Genomic DNA, 19,792 nt, shown 5'->3' on the forward strand with positions numbered 1-19,792 from the left:
TGATTGTGTTTTTTATTTCATTTCGAACATTGGTATCAAGACCTAGACCTAAACGAAGGGTAGTAGTTGGCCTTCGCCACAAAGTTTTCATAAGCTAGCAAATGGACCAGGTGCCAGTGGGGAAGGAAGGGGGAGGGATGAATGGGAATTCAACGACACGGAGGGCAGATACAATACATTCAGTACAAATTTCATACAACATGCTTAAACATTGTGGTTTCTAAATGAAAGCGGTTCGCACACAGACACATGCTATGGTCGAGGTTAAAGGTTTGTGGGTTGTCGCAATCAAATATTTCGAAGAAAGACAATAAGTGATCCCTTTGGTTGTAGTTTAAATATTGGTTACGAAATAAAAATAGAATTGTTTCCTTTCACTTCCAAAATCAAGGTTATAGTGTATGGTTGGTGTCCGCGCATCGCTCGTCAGCTCGCCGCCGCTATGTCAGCATGATGTCAGCTCGTGGCGCGGCCCTGCACTGCAAATCCACATTGCAAATTTTACAAGGAGATGAGATAAAGAAACTTGTTTTGCATCGACCGACTGGCCTCGATATTACAGTGGCATGGTGTTGTCGACCCCCCATGCATACAATGCATGCCAATGCACGCCCTTATCTCAACAGTCGAGCAGAAAGGAGACCCTTCAATATCACAACCATGATTTTCCGTTCGTCCATCGGTGAGGCATTAAACGCACTCGACGTGGGGGGTGGAAACCATGGGCAGTCATTCGGGTTGCCTACCTGTGCGACGCCAGGGGCAGAGAGGGCTGTTGGGGGAGGCAATGACCTCCCTGCCTTCGGACAGGCGGAGCTCAAAGATCTTTATAGGGACAATGCTCTGTTACTCATTTTATTCATTAATTTGCCATCAATCTGCATACAGGTACTTTACAACTGAAATGAACCTTAAAGTAAATTACAATTTGTGCAAAGGTGACACCCTCTAAGAGCTGCAGGTGAGACCGCGCAGGGTCCCTCAGCTCTGCCAAGGAAGCAACGGTCGCACAGTTAAATTAATGATTTGCTGTTTATGTTGCTGGGGAAAAGGCGAAAATTGTGTAAAACTGCGTTTGGCGGCCTTTTTTTTTGTTCCATCGTTGCTCGAGCAACGTATCACATTATGTTTGTGTATTTTCCAGCCATGTTCGAACACGCGTTTAAGCTTGGTCACCACCCTGCATGTGGAACAAATTTTGATGACCAGATCTCTCTGGCAATTTTATTGCAGGTTTACTTTTCAGTTTGTTTTTTTTTGAGCGTCTCTAATTTAAGACTAAGAGGGTGTCTGTGGCAGTTTGGACAGTAACAAGTAGGCCGTATACGATTAAGTACACATTGAATTATTTATGTCTAAGTGTAGTACCCAACCCAGTCAAAGTGTTCGTTTTCTCCTAATAAAGGTGCTTGTACATTCAGTGGTTCTAATGTCAAGGTCTTTGGCAAACGCAACGAGTAGCACAGGGTTTCATCGACGTTCGGAGGAAAAAAAATCATGTTGGGTGTTCATTTGTAAGATGTAATTAACAGGAAACGAATGGTCGTCGGCTATCCGACCTTGAGACTGAGACTTTGCACCTTAAAACGGATGCTCGACCGAGTCTGCCGGCTAACATGGCTGGAACACATTCTACCTCAGTCGACGAGAGGAGCGGTACACACACTTTCCAACGAAAAAAAAAATTGTGAATGAGGAATTCCCTTCTAGGAAGAAATTACTTCCATTCGAGTATTTTGCCTAGAGGGGATCCCATGTCGAACATTCTGACACTCTGGGAAATGGGGGATGAATACATTCACCCAGTTTCCCTGCACATTCCTTAGCAAATGCGCTCCACCTATAACAACATTAATAACGTATAAAAAGACAAGGAGTACTCTTTTCTTTCACAATGCAATCATCAGTGTGTCGGAAGCAACCTCTTCGCGGGGTTTGAATAAAATGAAACAGTATATGGGGAATGCTTGATATGCTCCCCGAGAGGAGTCTGCAGTCTACAGACTAACACAACGCCGTACAAGGGCGGGTCTAAGGAAGCGCCTGGAGGAGGCATGAACACGTTCGTGAACACGGTCCCCCACCGGGCAGTGGCGCCCCTTAAAAGCGCCCTTACGTCCTTCTTCCTTCTACATCAGCTTATAGTCAAAACGGCAGCCCGATCCAGAAATCAAGGGACTAGTACTGCAAGACAACGACTGTGGGAATATCACAAAAGATGCACCAACGAAAACACCAGACGATCAGAGAGCAAGAGCGAGGCGAGGGCGTGGGGAGCCCCGTTGGGGGGCCCTACTGGGGGCGGGGTGTGGGTTTGAGTCGCCCCCGCCCCCCGCCGCCCGAATCCTTGGAAACAGTGCGTGGCGACGCGACGCAGCGCGCCCCATCTTCCCCTTGACACATCGACGGGCCCGTCTCCAACGACTCCAACAACATAGTCTCTACAAAACAGGTTTGTGCGACGCAGCGGACCGCTAGCTCGCGCCAGGGCCGTTCACAACTTACACCTACTCCTCCTACTCCTTCTCGTCCTCTATGATCATTCCGTCTCTCTCACGCACTTTCACGCCCGCTCCCACCCCTTTCTCATACTCAATTTTTTCTGTTTTCCTTTAAATAATAACCATAAGAATCATGAGACAGCCACACCTCCTCTGCGATGCAAGTCTCAATTAAAAGAATATTTGGTCCACTTTAATATTTTTTAAAAATTATTACTAAGGGAACAATTGTCCCCGCTGTTGACCTCTGGCAGGTCCTTTAGGGTTGTCTCGGTGAGCAAGTCGCACACGCACTCTGGCAGCACTGAAGGCATCCTGTCTCGGCGCCGCCGCTGTCGCCCAGCCGTCGGCCTGCTGTCGTGCTGTCGCCCGAGCCGGGCCCTGGCCGGGCCTGGCCGAGCCGCCCCCAGCGGTGTCGCCCTGGCCAGTGCAGCCACTGGCAGCCACTGGCAGCCACCCCCCGAGCCTGCTCGCCGGGCGGAGGCCGAGGCAACGCGCCCACTCACACACTCACGCACACAAACACACGAACAAACACTCACACACGCACTCATATAGGAAATCGGCATTTAGGCCTCGCATGACAAGACGGGAAAATTTGCACAACCACCGATTGAAACATTGACTAATGGCGTTTCTTTGTTTCATGCGCGTCGGGCCGCCGGGCGTGCGACCAGGGCTGGGGGCGGGCATGCCCTACAGGGGGCAGGCCTGGGGGCGGCGCGGGGGCAGCGTGGGGGCGGCGCGGTGGGGTGGTTGTTGAGCGTGCCCAGCGTGCTTCGGCCGAGGGGCCCCGCCTCTGTGCCGCCCCCAAGCGCCCTGCAGGGGCTTGGCCGAGGGCTTGGCGCCCTTGGCGGGGCCCCCTCGGCGGGCGAGGCAGGGCGAGGCAGGGCTAGGCCGTGGGGGCGGGGCCGGCGGGGCGGCAAGGCTGAGGGCGGCCCGAGGGGCGGCCGGGGCAGGCGGGCGTCGAGAGGCAGGGCAGGCTCGGCGTGCTCGGCGTGCTCGGCGGTGGCGCGGTGCGGCGAGGTGTGTGAGGCCTCTACGCGTTGGACTGGCGTCGCAGCGAACCGCCCCCTTGCGGGCCCGCCCCGCCAGGCGCCGCGGTCCCGGACGCCCCCGACGGTGTGCCCGCCGTGGAGCCGGTCTGCGAGCCGCCGCTGTTGTCGAGCTGCGCGATCTGCCGGAACAGCTGCGAGTTGACGAAGCGCGGGTACGAGTCCCGGTGCATCAGCGTGTAGATCTGCAGCTGGGCCTCGTCGAACGTGCGCGGCGTCGGGTCCACCATGTTCCTGTTGACCAGCTCGCGGACCCGCGAGTCCAGGCTCACCTATTTTCCAAACAAAACAAGATGAGTATGTTAGACGCGAGTCCCAGCCTCCCATCTGAGGTTTTTAAACCGGATTTTGCTATTAAATTTGGGGTGATTTATATTTCGTCTTCATTCGAAGCACCGACCAAAATGGTGAACTCTGGCTATCGACTTACCTCTTTAGGCGATAGAATAGAAATATAGTCCTCATAAATGAAACGAGCCTTTTCTTCGATCAAGTCGGGATTGGATTCCTTCTTGAGCTCTTCGCAGGCCAGCCAGAAGAGGATGTTTTCCTCCGAGTATTCGCATCGCAGGAAGTCACGAAACACTCTTCGGCCAGCTGCAACAGACCAGGGCGCGTTAGCCTCACAGACGCCTCAAGACGGAACTCCACACCACTACAAAACCCGTCCTCTCACCTGCACTTTTCATCAGTTTGTCGAAAGATTTTCCCCACGCTCGGATCTCCTCTAGAGGAGGTCTGCAAAGAAACAACAAACATTTTACAATGTTCTACTTCTTAAATTAAAAAATAAATTTCGTCGCTACTTACGGAGGTTCCCCGTCGCAGGTCAACATATCCATCGGGTCAGGATCCCCGTTCCTACAGTCGTCATCACCGCTCTTGGACGTCAAGCTGCAGCAAAGAAAGAGAGAGACATCGTTAGAAACAGTGACAGCAACGGCGCACCCTAGTGTCACCTCCGCAACACAGCGTCTGCACCTCGCAGTGTAGACCCCCTCGTCCTTGTTCCCCAGCATGACTAGTCTGATTCCGATCAGTGCCCCGGCGCCCTGTCTCGCTCTCACCCCCTGTGGACGCCCCGCGAGTGCAAGAGAGACAGAGCCACATTAGCGTTATGGCGGTGGGCGGGTTGTGTCGCAGGGAGGGTCTTGTTTGCTTACGCGCCCGGCGGCCGGCGGCCCGGCGGGGCGAACTGGCCTGGCTGGGCCTGGCGGCGCGCCAGGGCCGAGCCGCCGAGCCTGCCTGCAGCAACAAGGCCAGCAAGGCCAACAAGGCCAACAAGGCAGCAGCGCGGCGGTCAGACATGGTCAGCGGGCCGAAGCGCCGAAGCGCCGAAGCGAAGCCTGCTTTCGTCGCTCTGCGTCGCTCTGTCCCTCTCGCACTGATCGGCCGTCCCGTAGGTCCCGTAGGGGTGCGAGAGGGACAGAGCGACGCGGCACTGTACGGGAGCAGACTGCAGACAGCGGGGTGCGTTCCATTTAGCGGCAGCCGGCAGCACTTTGCGGCGCCAGACCTGATGCTGCTCGCCGTACTGGTCATGCAGGCCGCGCTTAAGACGTGTCAGCCAGCGCAGCAGCGCAGCCCCACGAGAGCCTCACCAGGGTGGTCCGGCCCCTAACCTGACCTTATCCCAGCGGTTCTCAACCTTTTTCGGCTTGCGACCCCAAATTTGCAGCCAAATATTTCCGCGACCCGCGAGGCAAAAGACAGAGGCCACATTAGCGTTATGGCGATGGGCGGGTTGTGTCTCAAGGGCTGTTTGCTTACGCGCCTTCGGCTGCCCGGCGGGGCGAACGGGCCTTAGGCTGGGCGTGGCCAAAGATGCGCGAAACCAGGCCGGTCGCCGAGCCTGCCGCAGCAACAAGGCCAGATAATCGCCAAAAAAGGCCAAAGAAGGCCAAGCCAAGCCGTTGAGGGAGGACGACATGGTCAGCGGGTGCGAAAGGGGCCCGAAGCGCCGATTTCGAAGCCTGCCTTTGGGTCGACTTCGGGGCTCTGTCCCAACTAGGGCAGATGATGGGCCTCCCGTAGGCCCGTAGGGGTCCCGAAAAAGGGACAGAGCCCGACTCGGCACTGTAACGGGAGCAGACTGGCAGACAGCGGTGTGCGTTCCTTTTAAAGCGGCAGCCGGCAGCACTTTGGGCGCCAAAAACCTGATGCGCTCGGCCGTGCGGTCATGCAGGCCGCGCTTAAAGGGATGGCACCCCGGGCGCCACAGGCGCCCCACGACCGGGCCCCCAGGGTGGCCCTTTTTTGGCCCCTTAACCTGCCTTTTTCCAAAAAGCGAGACGCACAGGGCAAGCCTCTCTCGGCGCGTCCCGAGGCGCGTCCCGCACGCCACGACGCTATCCGTCGCGCGGCGACGCGGCGTCTCGGACTCGCCACACCGCGTCGGCCGCGCGGCACCGGCGGCCCGTCAAGCCGTTACACGTGGCTTGGTGTCCGCGTGTGTTGACACTGATCTCGAGACGGCCGGCCGGGCCGCGAAGCCGCGAGGACGTCGTCGCCGCCCTGGCTCCCCGCTGGCACTCAGCTGGCCGCGGGAAAAGGGGGAAGGGGGGGGGGAGTTTCGTAACAACGCGTGGAGACTGCGACATCGCACGGGCCGTCCCCAGGGTGGCCAACAACGCCATGGAGCGGCAGGGAGCGGCCGGGAATGGCGCAGACCGCCTGCAATCTGGCGGCAGGCAGCATGCAGCGCGCAGTGGAGTCCGGGTTGCCTATCTCGAGGTCGCAGGCGGCAGCGCTGGGACGCCGCCCGGCCGCCGGAGCGCAGGTCTGCAGACTGATTCCGAGAGTCGTCTTCCTCGCGCTGTCTCACTCACCCTCATGGGGTGCCCCGTGTGGTGCGAGAGAGACAGAGCGAGGAAAACGGCTCTCGGAATCAGTCTGCTGGGCGTTGGGAGTGGGGCTGTGGTGCCGGGATTTGCGCTTGCGAGAGCCTGGGCCCCGGGCAGCCCCAGGCCCTGGGGCAGCGCTGCCGAGCGCTGCGGCTTACGGATTCCCAAGCCACTGGAGATTTCGCGCGTCCGCCGCCCGCGCCGCAAACGTGTAGGAATAAATCTGTCCGTCTGTTGGGTTCCGCTGCTTCGCCTCCCCGGCACCGCGCCACTCCCCGGCCCGCAGTATACAAGAGGTCTGCACAACAAGCGGGGCGTGGCGCGGCGGGGCGGGGCGGCGTGGCCGGATTTAGTCCGCAGGCTGCCAAAGCGCAGGGACTGGCGCGTGCGTGCCAGGGGCAGCCAGGGGCCTGCCGTCGAGGGCCTAGGGCACGGTGCGCGGACGCGGCGCGGACACGGCAACGGCACGGACACGGTGCGGACGCGGTGCGGACGCGGCGTAGCGTGTGGGGACGGATTGTCGCCGGTTTGACGTCGGAATGAGCGGGCTGTCATTCTGCCAGGGTCACGGCCTCCTTGCCGACGACAACGACGACACGCACTCGCCGCGCGATCAATGCCAAGCTAGCAGTGGCGTGGCGGCGCGGCCTGGCGGCATTGCCGGCCACCAGCAGTCGAGACCCTCGGCGCGCTCGGCGCCTTATGACGAATGCAGCACGGCCCGGGATAATGGCGCACTTTTCCGCAGTGGAGGCGTGTCGTGTCGTGTCCGGGTGGCCCGGGTGGCCCGGGTGGGGGAGGGCGCCGCTCGGTGCCGTGCGGCGTGGCGGCGTGGCGGCGGCGTCGTCCGCAGTGGCGCGGTTTGGACGCCACTTCGATTGCACTATCGACCCGCCGGCAGCGTGCGGCAGAGTGCTTGTCGTCCGCGCCATCGATTCCGCCACGGCAATGGATCCCCGCCGAGTGGCGCACGACAGCGCACGCCAGCGCACGCATGCACGGGCTGGACGGCGTGGACGGCGTGGACGGCGTCCAGGGGGCGCGCTCACCGTCTCAGGCGCGACACGAGCGCCCTCCAGCTCATCCTGGAGACGCGGCCGTGGCCGGCATCGTGCGGCGTGGAGGACGGCGTGGACGGCGTGCCGGCGCGCTGAGCGGGCGTCGGTGGCGACGGTGATGACGACGCCGCGCTGCCCGCGCTGCTGCTGCGCGAACAGAGGCGCCGCAGGGCGGACCCTGATCCGGGGCGCGGGGGCGCGGGGCCAGGGCCTGGGGGCGCGCGGACGGCCGGCCCCGCCAAGGGCCCCGCGGCCCCGCCGCAGCTATCCACGCTGGCCTCTGCCCCGACGGCCTCCTACATGTCGAGAGCATGGCCTAGCCATCGTCCGTCATGGCGGTCTTGGCGGCGAACGCGTGCACCGTTGTGTTTCTGCGTGTCGCGGCGGGACTGCGCGGCGCGGCGGCGCGGAATCTTACGGCGACTGCTCGGGGAGGGCCCTGGCCCGTCACTGGGCACTGGTGGGACCACTGCCCCCGCGCCACCCCCGCGCCACCCCGGGCCCACCCCGCGCCCGCCCCGCGCCCCGAGCCGAGCGCCAAGGGGGCCAGGCCGAGGCGAGGCGCCGAGTCGGGGGGCGGGTGAGGGGGGAGGTGGGGGCGCCGGGGCGGAGCGCGGCGAGGCGGGGCGAGGCGTCCCTTTGGGCCGGCCGCCCTATGCCTACGCCACCAGCCGGCCGGCCACCCCACTTGCCATCAAGACCGCCCTGCTAACATGCAAGTCAAGTGAGGACCGCAGGCATCACGCACGAGCGCGAGCTGCACGGGCTGCGCGGGCTGCGCGAGCACGAGGGCGGGGCGTTGTTCGATGTGACCCGGTTACACCACGGTTACAGTGCCTCATACAGGGCCGCACTGCGTGACACTGCGTGACCTTGCCCGCGTCGGTGAGTGAGTGCGTTGCCGCGTTACAGCGTTACCGAGACGGGACGCCAGTCTTCGGGAGCCTTCGCCTTCGCCTTAGCCACGGCACCAACGCTCAACTTACACTACTTGAAAGCCTTCTGCCGCGAGACGAGCCGAGCTCCGCCGCACCAAGCCGAGCCACGTCGGCCGAGCCGGGCCGAGCCGAGCCGGGGGGGCCTTCCGCGGGTAAACACGGTGCGGGGCGCGGCCGGCGCGGCCCGCTGGGGCGCGGAGAACGCGGCGAACGCGGCGTGGCAGGGCATGAACGTTTCGCACGATTACCATTGGAACGCTTTTCTCCGCCACCTCCTGCCAGCAACCCCTCCCCTCCCCCTCTGCACCACAATGCCCCGCGATTCCTTCCCGAAAGCGCCCTGCGAAAGCGGCTCGCGTCCTCCAAAATGCAGTGCAGGCTCCTTGGCTTTATTGCAGGACGTAGTCTACAGCCTACAGTGGCGCGGTGTGCGGTCCGTAGTGTACCGATTGGCGGGATGCGGGATTCACTGGCGGGCCGCCGGGCGGGCTATGGGGCCGATTCGGGCCGATTCCGAGCGGAGCGGCGCCGCCGGCCGTCGGCCCGTCCCTCTCGCACCCACGCGGACTAGGCGCCCAGCGAGTGCGCGAGAGGGACCTTCCACTAGGAATCAGTCTGCAGCGGGGCTTTTGAGCGAGAGCAGCGAGAGCGGCGCGAGCAGACGGGGGATTCCTGTGCAGTAAAGCCCTTGGTCTCTCTCTCACTCACTCACTCTCCCTGCCCGGTGCGGGATATATTTCCAGAACACACCTATAAATAGCGGCCGGCATAGCGGAGCGAGTGTGTGTGTGTGCGCGCGCGCGTGTGTGCGTGCAAGTACGTGTGTGTATGTGTGTGGGCACGTGTGTGTATGTCTGTACGTGTTGGCGCGCGCGCGCATGTGTGTGTTTGTGATCACGCAGAGTAGTGGCAGTGGCCGTGCAGCCGCGCGGTTCCAACCCAACAGATAGATAGATACCGTGCGTCGCACCCAGCAAAACGAAACACCAAAACCACCGACGAGAAACATTGCTGCACATGTTTTGAACGCGTTGACAGAGGGGGCTGTGGATCCGTGGGAACCCCACTGCACGCTGTTGCCTTGATTCCTCGCTATCTCTTCTTCGGGGTTCGTGGTTTCACGGGTTCGCGGGTTCGCGGTTTGACAGGTTCGTGGGTTCGCGCGGGTCAACGTCGCGGTGCCGGCCGCAGTCCGTGAGCCGCGTCACTGGCGGCGTGAGGCCGACGGGGCGGCGAGGCCGAGGCGGGGCACTGGCAGTGCCGCACTGGCACAGAGACGTCCCCGGGCGCAGGCCAGTGGTGCCCCTGCCCGCCCTGCCCGCCCTGCTCCAAGGGGCGGGGGAAGGGTTCCGATTCTCCCCCCTCTCTCTCCTTTGACGCAACCCCGCCTGACGCAACCGCCTTTCACCAATTAGTCATCTACATCTCGTCCTCCGCGCCGGCCCCGCTCCCTCCGCGTCCTCACATGGGTCTCCGCGTGAAGGGGCGGGGCGGGGCGTGGCGGGGCGGCCCAGTGCGGGCAGGGGTGGGGTCAGCGGGTGAATTATGGAGGCTGCCTGGTACATCGCCCACCTGCTGCCGCGCTGCCGCGCTGCCCTGGGCCTGGGCCTGCCCTGCCCGTCCAGGTGGGGTCGGCCGGTCGGCCACATCTGCTTATGTAAACACGCGGCTGTATAAACGCGGTCATATAAGCCGGGTGCGTGCTACACTGTAACTCGCTTGTGTAACAGTGTAGCCCACTTTCGGGCGCGGGCGCCGCGGGCCTTCCCTTCCCCCAGCATGGCGATGTGGTGGCTTCGAGTTTGGCGACGACGCTGCCGGAAGTCGGCGCTGCACGCTGCAGCCCCTCCCTTGAGTTCTCCGGCCCTCCTAGCCTCGTCGGCTCGTCTCCATCGCACTCATGGAGCGTCCGTCGTAGGTCCGAGAGAGACAGACCGACGAAGCACTGTCCGCAATCAGTCCGCAGCCCCCACCCTGCTGCGGCCCTGCGGCCCCGGAGCCGAGCCTGCAGCTGTGCGTCAGCGGGTGACGTCACGTCCTGCAGGGCGGGGACGCGGACGCGCGGTCGTCGGGACGTCCGCATCGCGAGGCGAGGGCGCCGCCACGGTCGTGACCCTCGTGCCCGTGTCAGCAGACTCATTCCGAGAGTCGTTTACGTCGCTCTGTCCCTCTCGCGCCACGAGTGCGAGAGAGACAGAGCGACGAAAACGACCCTCGGATTCAATCTGCGGTGCGACGGACGCGTTGCGCGCTGCAAGGTCCGCGGCCACGGCCGCCGCGACGCCTCTGCTTTTCCTTGTTGTTTACATGGTCGCCGCCGCGCCGCCGCCGTGTTCTCTCTCGCTCCTTCCGAGCGGGTGCGCGGAACGCGGCAACGCGGCGAGTCGCGGAGTCCTTTGTGTGCAGCCGGCAGCGGCAGGCAGCCTTTGCCTTTGCCTCAACACACACGGAGCTCTTTCACGATTGTCGTTAAAAATAATGACGGCCGTCGAACGCGCTGCCGCGCTGCAGTGCGCCTCGCCACGCCCTCCCTCGCACTCACAGGCGCCCCCTCCTGGCGCGAGAGAGACAGAGCCACGGACACGGACTCTCTGCTGGCCGGCAGGAAAACAGCAGCGGGGAGAAAGAACGAAAGCGAGGCCGCCCGCCCCGTCCCCGCCCCGTCCCCGCCCCGCCACTGGTACACTGGTGCGGTACGCGATACACTGGTAGGCGTAGGGCCGTCCACCCGCTTTCGTTTGACGGGGCGGCAGGGCAGCAGGCGACGGCGAAACGACCTTAGAATTCCGTGACAGCCAGATATGGACTACCCAAAATATAACCCAGCTTGAATCAAATTTTTCTTTAGCGAAGCCCTAAGATTAACGCCGGATTGCAGGGAATGACCGCCGTGAGAGAGACAGAGCGTCGAAAACGACTCTCGGATTCAGTCTGCTGGTGGTAGAGACGGCCACTTGTTGGCGTCCGCGGGATACAAACGGAGCGAGAGGAATATTACCGCTGCCGACGGCCACGTCGGCCACGTCGGCGGCGCGGCCCAGCCGAAAAGCCGATGCGAAGTCGTATTCGAGGCGCAGGTCTGCAGGTTTGCAACGCTTTCGACTCTCTGTCCCTCTCCCACCTGTACGGCCCTCCCCGCGAACGCGAGAGAGACAGAGCGACATCGGAATCAGCCTGCTGCAGCACTCGGAACATTTCAATCACCGCCTCCACGCCCCCGCTCCCCTCTCGATCCAATACTCTCCCCGCTAATACAGAACCTCGCCGCGCTGCCGGGCGCGGTCCATCCGGTCTGCCAGTCTGGTGGCGTCCCGTTCATCCCGAACGCCCTGAACGCCCTGAACGCCCTGAACGCCCTGACGCATTGAACGCCCTGAACGCCCTGAACGCCCTGAACGCCCTGAACGCGCCCTGAACGCCCTGAACGCCCTGAACGCCCTGCACGCCCTGAACGCCCTGCACGCCCTGAACGACCTCAACTGGGAGGGAACCAAGGCACGACTGCAAGGCACCGAGGGGGCAAAGCACTGCTGTTGGGGGATCGACCCCCGCGCACCGAGTTCGGGAAGCCGCCGATGGAGGGCGCCACTGCCGAGACCGCCGCTCTAGTCGCCGCCACCCCCGCACCGGGACCGCCAGGCCGCGAGGCCCAGGCCGCCAGGCCCAGGCCGCCAGCCTGACTGGATCAGCCATCGCGGCGGCCTGGGCCCACGAGGACCCACGGCTCACGATCCACGCCCCGCGTAGCACAGCCCATACCCGACGCCCTACGCTCCACAGTCCATACCCGACGCCCTACGCTTCACGCCCCACAGCTAAAACCCGAAGTGCTACGCTCCGGGATACAGCGATAGACCAAAATCCCGCTGCTCACGCTCCATGTTCCACAGCCCCTGCCCCACGCCGGACAGCCCCAGGCTGGGCCCCACGGCCTGTGGCCTGGACGAACTCCTTGCCTTCGGGTTTCGGGTCTCACCGCGGGGCCGCGGGCGGACCGAGCGGGCGCAGCGCGCAGCACCGCTGGTCTTCATTCCACCCCGCGGCGACACCGTTCGCACGCTGTGCTGCCCGCCGAGTGGTGGGTGAGCGCCGCGGAGCCGAGGTCCCCGACGACGACGACCGGAAAGGCGAATGAGAAATTGCGCGCTCTCCTGTTGCTTGCCGCGGCGGACGAAGGCCGTGGCGTTCTGGCATGGCGTTAAGGCATGGCGTTAAGGCATGGCGTTAAGGCATGGCGTTCAGGCATGGCGTTCAGGTAGGCATGATGGCGGTGAGGTAGGGAGTTGAGGCATGAGGCATGGCGTTAAGGCATGGCGTTAAGGCATGGCGTTCTGGCGTGACATTCACACAAGTCGTTGAGGCACGGCTTTCAAGCATGGCGTCCAGACAAAGCGTTTAGGCACGCCGGCGTCCTAGCCTTAATTCCGCCACCAACGTGGCGGGGGGCGCGGGGGCAGCAGGAACATTGCTTCGGCGGCATTGCCCGCCCGGCATTGCCAGACACGGGGAAGGGGAAATGAAATTGTGGCGGAATTGACACGGCCACTTGTCGTTTGGCACGTCGGATGGCGGATCGAAGCTGCTCCGGAGTGGGGGTGGGTGGTGGTGGGGGTAGGAGGCGAGGGGGCGGCCAGGGGCTGCGAGGGGGTAGCGCTGGAGCAGCGCGCTGGAGGCTGGGGCATGGGGAGCACGCGGTGCTGCACGCGGAGCACGAGCAGCTGGGCCTCGTCGTCGTCCTCGGGGCGAGAACTCGAATCACCTCCGTGCAACCTCTGCAGGCTCTGCATCGGTCTGCTGGTCCTGCTCGTCCTCGTCGCCACGCTGCCGCGCTGCGCACATCATCGCCGTGCTGCTGCTGGCGGCGGGCCCCAGGGTCGGGGTGACGCGCCCCCTCCCTCACAGGCCGCCAGGCCGGTGGCACGGACTACCCGCGGGCGCGGCGTGCGTCGGGGGCGGCGCGGGGACGGTTGTCGCGCAGGTCGCGCGGGTCGTGCAGGTCGCGAAGGCCGTGCACGTGCAGCCCCCGGGAGACCGTGGCGCTGAGCGCGCGCCGCAAGGCGGCCACGAGACGCGGCAGGAAGGGCGCGGGCTGCACGGGGTTGATCACCCTGCCCTGGCGGGCCAGAATCTCCTCGTCGCTCAGCTTGTCGAGGTCGACGTTGCGCCCGTTAGAGTAGATGAGCGGGCATGCCATGTCGGCGGCGTGCCGCTCGGCCGGGCCGGCGGCTGTCACGGCGGCGGGTGGCGTCCTGGTCGCGGCGCACGGCGGTACTGCTGGCGTGCTGGCGGCGTGGCTGTGAGGGGCCGCGCCGGCACTACCCCTACCCAGCCAACGACGCCCAGCCCAGCCAGCCCAGCCAGCCCAGCCTGCCTGTCCTGCCGCTCCCATCCCCAGGCTCCGTCGCGGGCCCGGGCCAGGTCATTCGAGGGGGTTGCAAAGTGCAGCTACAGCACCTCCCGCTCCGCTGTCCCGCACCCAGTCCCGCACCCTGTCCCGCTCCGCTGTCCCGCACCCGGCCCCGCCCCGCCCCGCCCGCTGCTGCGTGAGATGTACGGAAACAGTGCCCCGTGATCGATCTACGTCCCGCCGGTCCCCGCCGGTCCTCCGCCAACGCACGCGGCCGTCGTCCTGGAAGCGGCCGGCTCCCGGCCACGCGGGGGCACTGGGCCTTGCAGTGGGCCGAAGTCGTTTGCCCCTCGGGCAGCCCGGCCGCCGAGCGGGCGGGGCCTGGGCGGGGCGGCAACACGCCGATGAGGAAGTCTGTTGTTGCCTTGTTGCCGATCGAGGGGCAATAATTGCATTATTGGCGAATGGAGAATTGGTGGCCGTGCAGGCCGTCAACAGGTGTGGCGAGTGGAAGGAGTCCATCGGCCGGCCCGTCGCGGCCCGTCGCCCGTCGGCGAGGAGGGTGTGCATGCTCATCATCCCGCCTGCACGGCCTGCACGGCCTGCACCCTTTGCCGGTCATCGGCAAATCGGGTTCCGGGGCCCTGCCGGGGCCCTGCCAAGGCCCTGCCTACCTGTGGCTTCCGGCCTGCCAGCCTTCCGGGTGGCCGACGAGGGACAGGGGCAGAGGGACTCCCGGACGAGGCACTTGTGCGTGTGCGTACGGGGCAGGGCGGAGCGCCCGATTGCCGGCGGGTAAGTGTCGGGCCCGAAACGGCATAGATCAGTTGTGTGTGGTCTAGCCCGTAATGGTAATGGTAACGGCAGGTTGGGCATGCCCGCCGAGCGCGCACGGCCACCGGGTGGCCTGCCCGAGACGGGGCTGGCGAGAGAAACTCTGACAGGGTAAGGTATAGGACGTGGACGGCGGTACATACCTTTCGGAAAGCAGTCTCAAGAATCGCCTGCAACAAGTTGAGACAGTTTATCGAAGGCAGGCCCTACTCTACAGCTCTAAAGTCCTCTACAAGTTTGGATGGTGTGGATTTGATCGTCTTAAAAGAAAGGCCCGCGACCCTCGCCTCCCCCAACACGAGTTCGGCGGATTCTCTAAAAGATGGTCACGCTTCGACACGGTCTCTTACCTGAAGCAGAGGCAGCTCACACAATTTGAAAGGAAGTTGGTAAACCTGTCAGCAGAAAGCAGTTCATCGTTACGTTTTTGCTCTTTTCGAGAGTCAGGGTCCGAGAAGCGGAGGAGCTTGACTTGACAAATCACTGAATCTGCTCGCAAATGACAGAATGTGTGTGCTCGCCCCTCTGCCGTCGTGTCACCATGGTGTCACTACGTGTCGCGAAACGACCAGGCAAAGCATCGACCAGGTTGAGCTGGCTATGCCTCCTAAGACTGATCTGATCGCACTACAATCACTAGTCCCCCTAAAAGCATCGTCATCTGGTCCGTGCTTCGCCATCACACTAAACGAATCCCAGGGCGACGAGGACAGCATCCGGCAGTGTGTCCCCGGTCGTCCGGTCACTCGGGAAATGGCACCGCACGGATTTCAGTCGAGTGGAAACTTGGACCCGCTTCCTGTCACCCGTCTACGGGGAGCCTGCCTCATCCGGGCGGATGGCACAGTTCGCCAACACCTCCAAAGGAAATCCCACTCACCATGAACAACTACAGCAACAGCACCAGCAGAAGCAACAGGGCTTCCTCAGGGGCGGGTTCTCGTCGTCGCCGCCGTTCCTGAACCTGTGCCTCTCCTTGCGCTTGGCCTTCTTGTCCTTCTTCTCGTTGCCGTTGTCCTGCTTCTCGTCCGTCGGCTCCTCGGCCTCCTTGTCCTTGTCGCTGGACATCTTGATCTCCTCGTGGTCCGGCTTGGCCTTCTCCGAGGGCCCCACCTTCGGCATGGCTTTGTCGGTGTTGCTGGACGTGTTGCTGGACGTGGCCCCTCCTCGCAGGCGGCACTCAGGCCCTGGCACCATCTTGTCCTTAGAGCCGGACATCTGAAACACACGTCACCGCGCTCATCAAAACATGGAAGGGAAACAAAAGTCTCGTGTTGCGCCTTTTTTTTTAGCAGATGATACCTTCACACTTTAAACGTACCCAAAACTGGGGCGCACGGGTGAAGCACGCGGGGGGCACGCACGGGGGGGGGGGGGGGGGGCACGCACGCCCCCTTCCAGAAGCGGGGAAAGCATGTCGCGGTCCCGGCATGGCCCCGGCATGGCCCCGGCGTGCGTGCACAGAGTCCCTGCCAGTCCCTGCCAGTCCCCTGCCTCCCCGAGAGATCAATAGCTGCTCCACGGCTTGGGCTTGCCCGGGCCTTCCGCAGCCTTCCGCCGGCCCGCGTCGCGTTGCGCCCTTCTCTCTCTCTCTCTCTCTCTCTCTCTCTCTCTCTCTCTCTCTCTCTCTCTCTCTCTCTCTCTCTCCCCCAACTTTGGGTACACTACTTAGCTGACGGCGCAGGTCATAGCCTGGCTCCCGCTCCCCAGTCGCAACAAGGTTCAGTTTCGCTCGTTTAGTTGACTCTCACCACAGCACGGTGAGAATTACCTTGGTCGCGATTCTTACCAATTAATTTTCCGAGCCAGTCCTCTTTTTCGGTTCCTGCGGGTGGTACCTTAAAATCCTCCTCTTTAAGGTGCCAGCTATCTTTTGTTTTTGTTTTGCTTTCGATTTTGCGGGAGACGGCCGGGGGGAGCGTGGAGCGTTATCGTCCGATAAAGGTACGGCCGCGAGTGCGGCATGGCATGTCTGCTCGGGGCGGGGCGGGGCGGGGCGGGGCGGGCGGGGCGGAGCAGAGCGCCCGGTAGGCTGGCAGTCCCGTCGCGCGGCCCCGCCGACCGGGTTGCCTATCCGCCCGATGGCAGGCGGCTGGCTGGCGGCTGGCAGCCCGATGGCCTGCCTGGGCCTGGGCCTGCCTGTAGTGGACGGACACTGTCAAAACCAAGTGTGGAGAATCCACACTACGGCGTGTGGACTTTCCATTCTTCGAGTGAGGAGCAAGGAGCACCTCACATAGCCCAGGGCTGTCTCTCGGCATGATGCAAACGTAGAGCACTCCGCTCAGGAAGACCGCAAGTTCCACTCCTCCTCCACACTTGGGCTTCACAGTGTCGTCTCTTTCTGGAATCGCGTGTCTCCGTCCCTCTCGCACACTGCACACCCCGCGTGGGGCGCCCTGCGAGTGCGAGAGAGACGGGGCGATACGACGAACGAAAACCACTGCTCGGAATGAGCCCGGGCGCCGGCTGCGGGTCCGCGCTGTCGCGTTCACTGGTTGCGGCTCGCCAATCGGCCAATCGGGTGCGAGGCGCGGCGAGGCGCGGCGGGGCCGAACACCTCGACGGCAATCGATACCCTGTCCGTGCCGCACGCCGCGGCGCGCCCCTCGGCCGGCCGCCGTGTTAACAGTGCAGGCCGCCGCACGCGTGCGTGTCACCACGCGTCCAGCAGACTGATCCCGAGAGTCGTCTCTCTCATTCATAGGGCGTTCCGCGTAGGAGCGAGAGAGACAAAGCGACGAAAACGACTCTCGGAATCAGTCTGCAGGGAGGTAACGCAGGGCTGCCACTGCCACCGGCCGTCACGCGACGCGACCCGCGAGCACGGCCTTCCAAGAGAGGGAGAGAGAGAAAGAGAGGGTGAGTGGGGGAGCGAAAAATGACCGCATCGTCGCGCGCTTCCGCATTCAAAAGTTTTTTTTTTTAGCCTTCCTTGAGAGGTTGGGAGGGCACCCAAGTGCATGCGGGGTGCTGTGGGGCTCGCTGCTGCCGGCCAGGTGTCGGCGACGGAGCTCAACAAGTCCCTTCGCGTGGCCTCCCCTGGGACTGCGGGGCGCGGCAGTACTCGCTGTGCAATGCCTTGGCGTGGAGGCGGGGCGGGGCGGGGCTCGGCTCGGCTCGGCTCGGTCACGCGATGCAGGCGGGCCCCCTAGGCTTCCCGCCAGGCCACAGACCTCGGCGCCCTCAAGCAGTGCGTCAAATGGGACGACTCCGCCGTCACGGCGAGCACGCCCCGTGCCACGCCACTCGCATACCCTCTGCTTGGATACACACGGAAAGGGGCAAAAAGGAGCAAAAAACCCGAACGCTGAAGACTGAACGCTTGGAGCCCAAGCTTAGAGGAGAAATTCTCCCACGCATATTGGAAAGTGGGAAGAGGGGCGGAACGAAGAGCTGTAGTGCCCCGGGTGGTGGACGGGGAAGGGACCTCGGTTCCTTGCCGCTGCACTCCAGCTGACGGGGGCCCTCCGCGGGCCTGTGTGTCATCTGAAACCCCCGGGGCACAACAGAACTACGCAGGAGGCCGGCAACCACTGCGCTTGAAGAAAGGCGCTAAAGTTCCACCAGCGAGGGCTACCTCACGACACCATACTCTTTTGTACCTATGCTTGTGGAAAATGGCCACCGTCCCTCCCCCTCGTCTGCGTGTCTGCCGCCAAGTCTGGCGCTGTCGCTAAAGACCGGCGCGCCGCGGCGTGGCGCTTAAACGGGCCGCCACTTCGCCACTTCCGGCGCGCGATGGACTGTTTCGAACGGCTGCGGATTCGGGGCTGCGGGGCCGCGGGGCGCGGACGGGACAGCCGCGGGACGGGCACGGCGCACTAACCGCGGTGACACACGCCATCGTCCAACAGGTGAAGCCTTCCTCGCTTCCTCTCCCTTTATTCAAAAGGCGTCGGGCTCATTCCAAGTGGCGGCCGGCGGCTCCCATCGGCCTGTCTCTGTCACACCCGTGCGGGATGTGCAAGTAGGGATGTGAAAATACCGGTAAGATTCAAAGTTACGTAAAAAACGATAAATACGGTATTTTACCGTAATATGCGGTATAATTGGGTCCTCAACGGACGAAAGGGTTTCCTTTTTTAAAACTGAAGATGAACTATGCTAACGAACTTACCGTGGGCCAGCGCTGTGGCTGCGGCCTGCGCGGTCCCGCTGTCCATCAGCCGGCGGAGGAAATCATGGCGCTGCGGGGGGCGTGGTGGGGCGTGGTGGGGCGTGGTGGGGCGCGGTGGGGGCGTGGTGGGGCCAGCCCAGCCCGAGGCCCAGCCAAGGGCCCAGCCCCAGCGACGGGACGGACGGCACGGCGTGGTGGCACAGCGTGGTGGCACGGCGTGGCTACACCCGCACCCCGCCGGGGGCCGCGGGGCAGCGTGGCGTCGGCGACGATGGTGGCGAGGACGACGACGGAGGGGCCCGAGCGCACCGAGGCCACGGCGCGGTGGCGGCCCGCGACGCCATGGGGCCGACGGGAGGGGCCGAGCCGGGCCGAGCTGCGCACAGGTGTCCAAGCGTAACAAGGAGGTGGCAGGTGTTCCCTGGAGGAGGCCCTGCAAGGCCCTGCAAGGCCGGGAAGGGAAGGAGGGGACGGGATTTAACATCTGCCTGCAATGGTTATTGGGAACAATTCGCGAGGGGTTCATTATGTATTATTTTTACTCAGAGAGGAACAGCGATAAATTTTGTCGTAAATATTGTATCTTTTGTTACTGTTTCAAATACTGCTGCACAAAATCAGCAAACAAAATTATAAATTTACAAGTGAATTCTAGAAAGTAGCAGTAACTGCTACGTACTTTCAGGTCATGTATTTGTCTGCAAATTTTTATGTGAATTGGAAGAAAGGTTCGCCCCCAGCAGCGTTTTCCTCGTCGTCGTGCCATTGTCCACGCCGCGACGGCCGCGCCGCTTCCTCCATCCTCCACACGAGGTTGCTCCTTGCCTCCCTTGCGGGCCGCGGGTCGGCCGCGGGACGGCCGCGCGCCCTCGGAGGGATTGCAGCAGAGGGGGAGGGAGGCCGCAGCGGCCGGAGCGCCAGGTGGCAGTTACGCCCCTTGACGCTTTCCTCCGAGGGCGCCGACGGCGACGAGGCCGAGGGGACGCACTTCTTTGCCTCCTGCTGCAGGTGGCCCGCCAAGCCAAGCGCATCTCCCGGGCCAGATCGACTTGGAGGTTAAGAAGGGCCTCCCCGCGGACAGTGGCGTCTGGGCCCC

At 63.0% G+C, this 19,792-nt stretch overlaps 1 protein-coding gene across 1 annotated transcript; it reads right to left on the reverse strand.

Annotated features, from left to right (window-relative positions):
• Positions 1-3,540: 3,540 nt before the first annotated feature.
• On the reverse strand, positions 3,541-18,809 carry LOC117643016 (regulator of G-protein signaling 17). Its single transcript, XM_034381654.1, has 8 exons — positions 18,697-18,809; positions 15,457-15,794; positions 14,927-14,971; positions 14,720-14,746; positions 4,367-4,450; positions 4,233-4,294; positions 3,987-4,153; positions 3,541-3,828 (listed from the first exon to the last, which is right to left on the reverse strand). The coding sequence occupies exons 2-8, from the start codon at positions 15,792-15,794 to the stop codon at positions 3,541-3,543; spliced, it is 1,011 nt and encodes a 336-aa protein (XP_034237545.1). The 5' UTR covers positions 18,697-18,809.
• Positions 18,810-19,792: the final 983 nt, after the last annotated feature.

The sequence above is a fragment of the Thrips palmi genome, unplaced genomic scaffold (genome assembly GCF_012932325.1).
Source record: "Thrips palmi isolate BJ-2018 unplaced genomic scaffold, TpBJ-2018v1 HiC_scaffold_16, whole genome shotgun sequence".
In the NCBI taxonomy this organism is placed as follows: Eukaryota; Metazoa; Arthropoda; class Insecta; order Thysanoptera; family Thripidae; genus Thrips; species Thrips palmi.

Coding starts and splice junctions, on each gene's coding strand:
- LOC117643016 (XM_034381654.1), bottom strand. CDS start 15,794: ATGTCCGGCTCTAAGGACAAGATGGTGCCAGGGCCTGAGTGCCGCCTG. Junction 14,747..14,926: donor GTGAGCTGCCTCTGCTTCAG/GTAAGAGACCGT, acceptor AACTTGTTGCAG/GCGATTCTTGAGACTGCTTT. Junction 4,154..4,232: donor CAAACTGATGAAAAGTGCAG/GTGAGAGGACGG, acceptor GGTCTGTTGCAG/CTGGCCGAAGAGTGTTTCGT.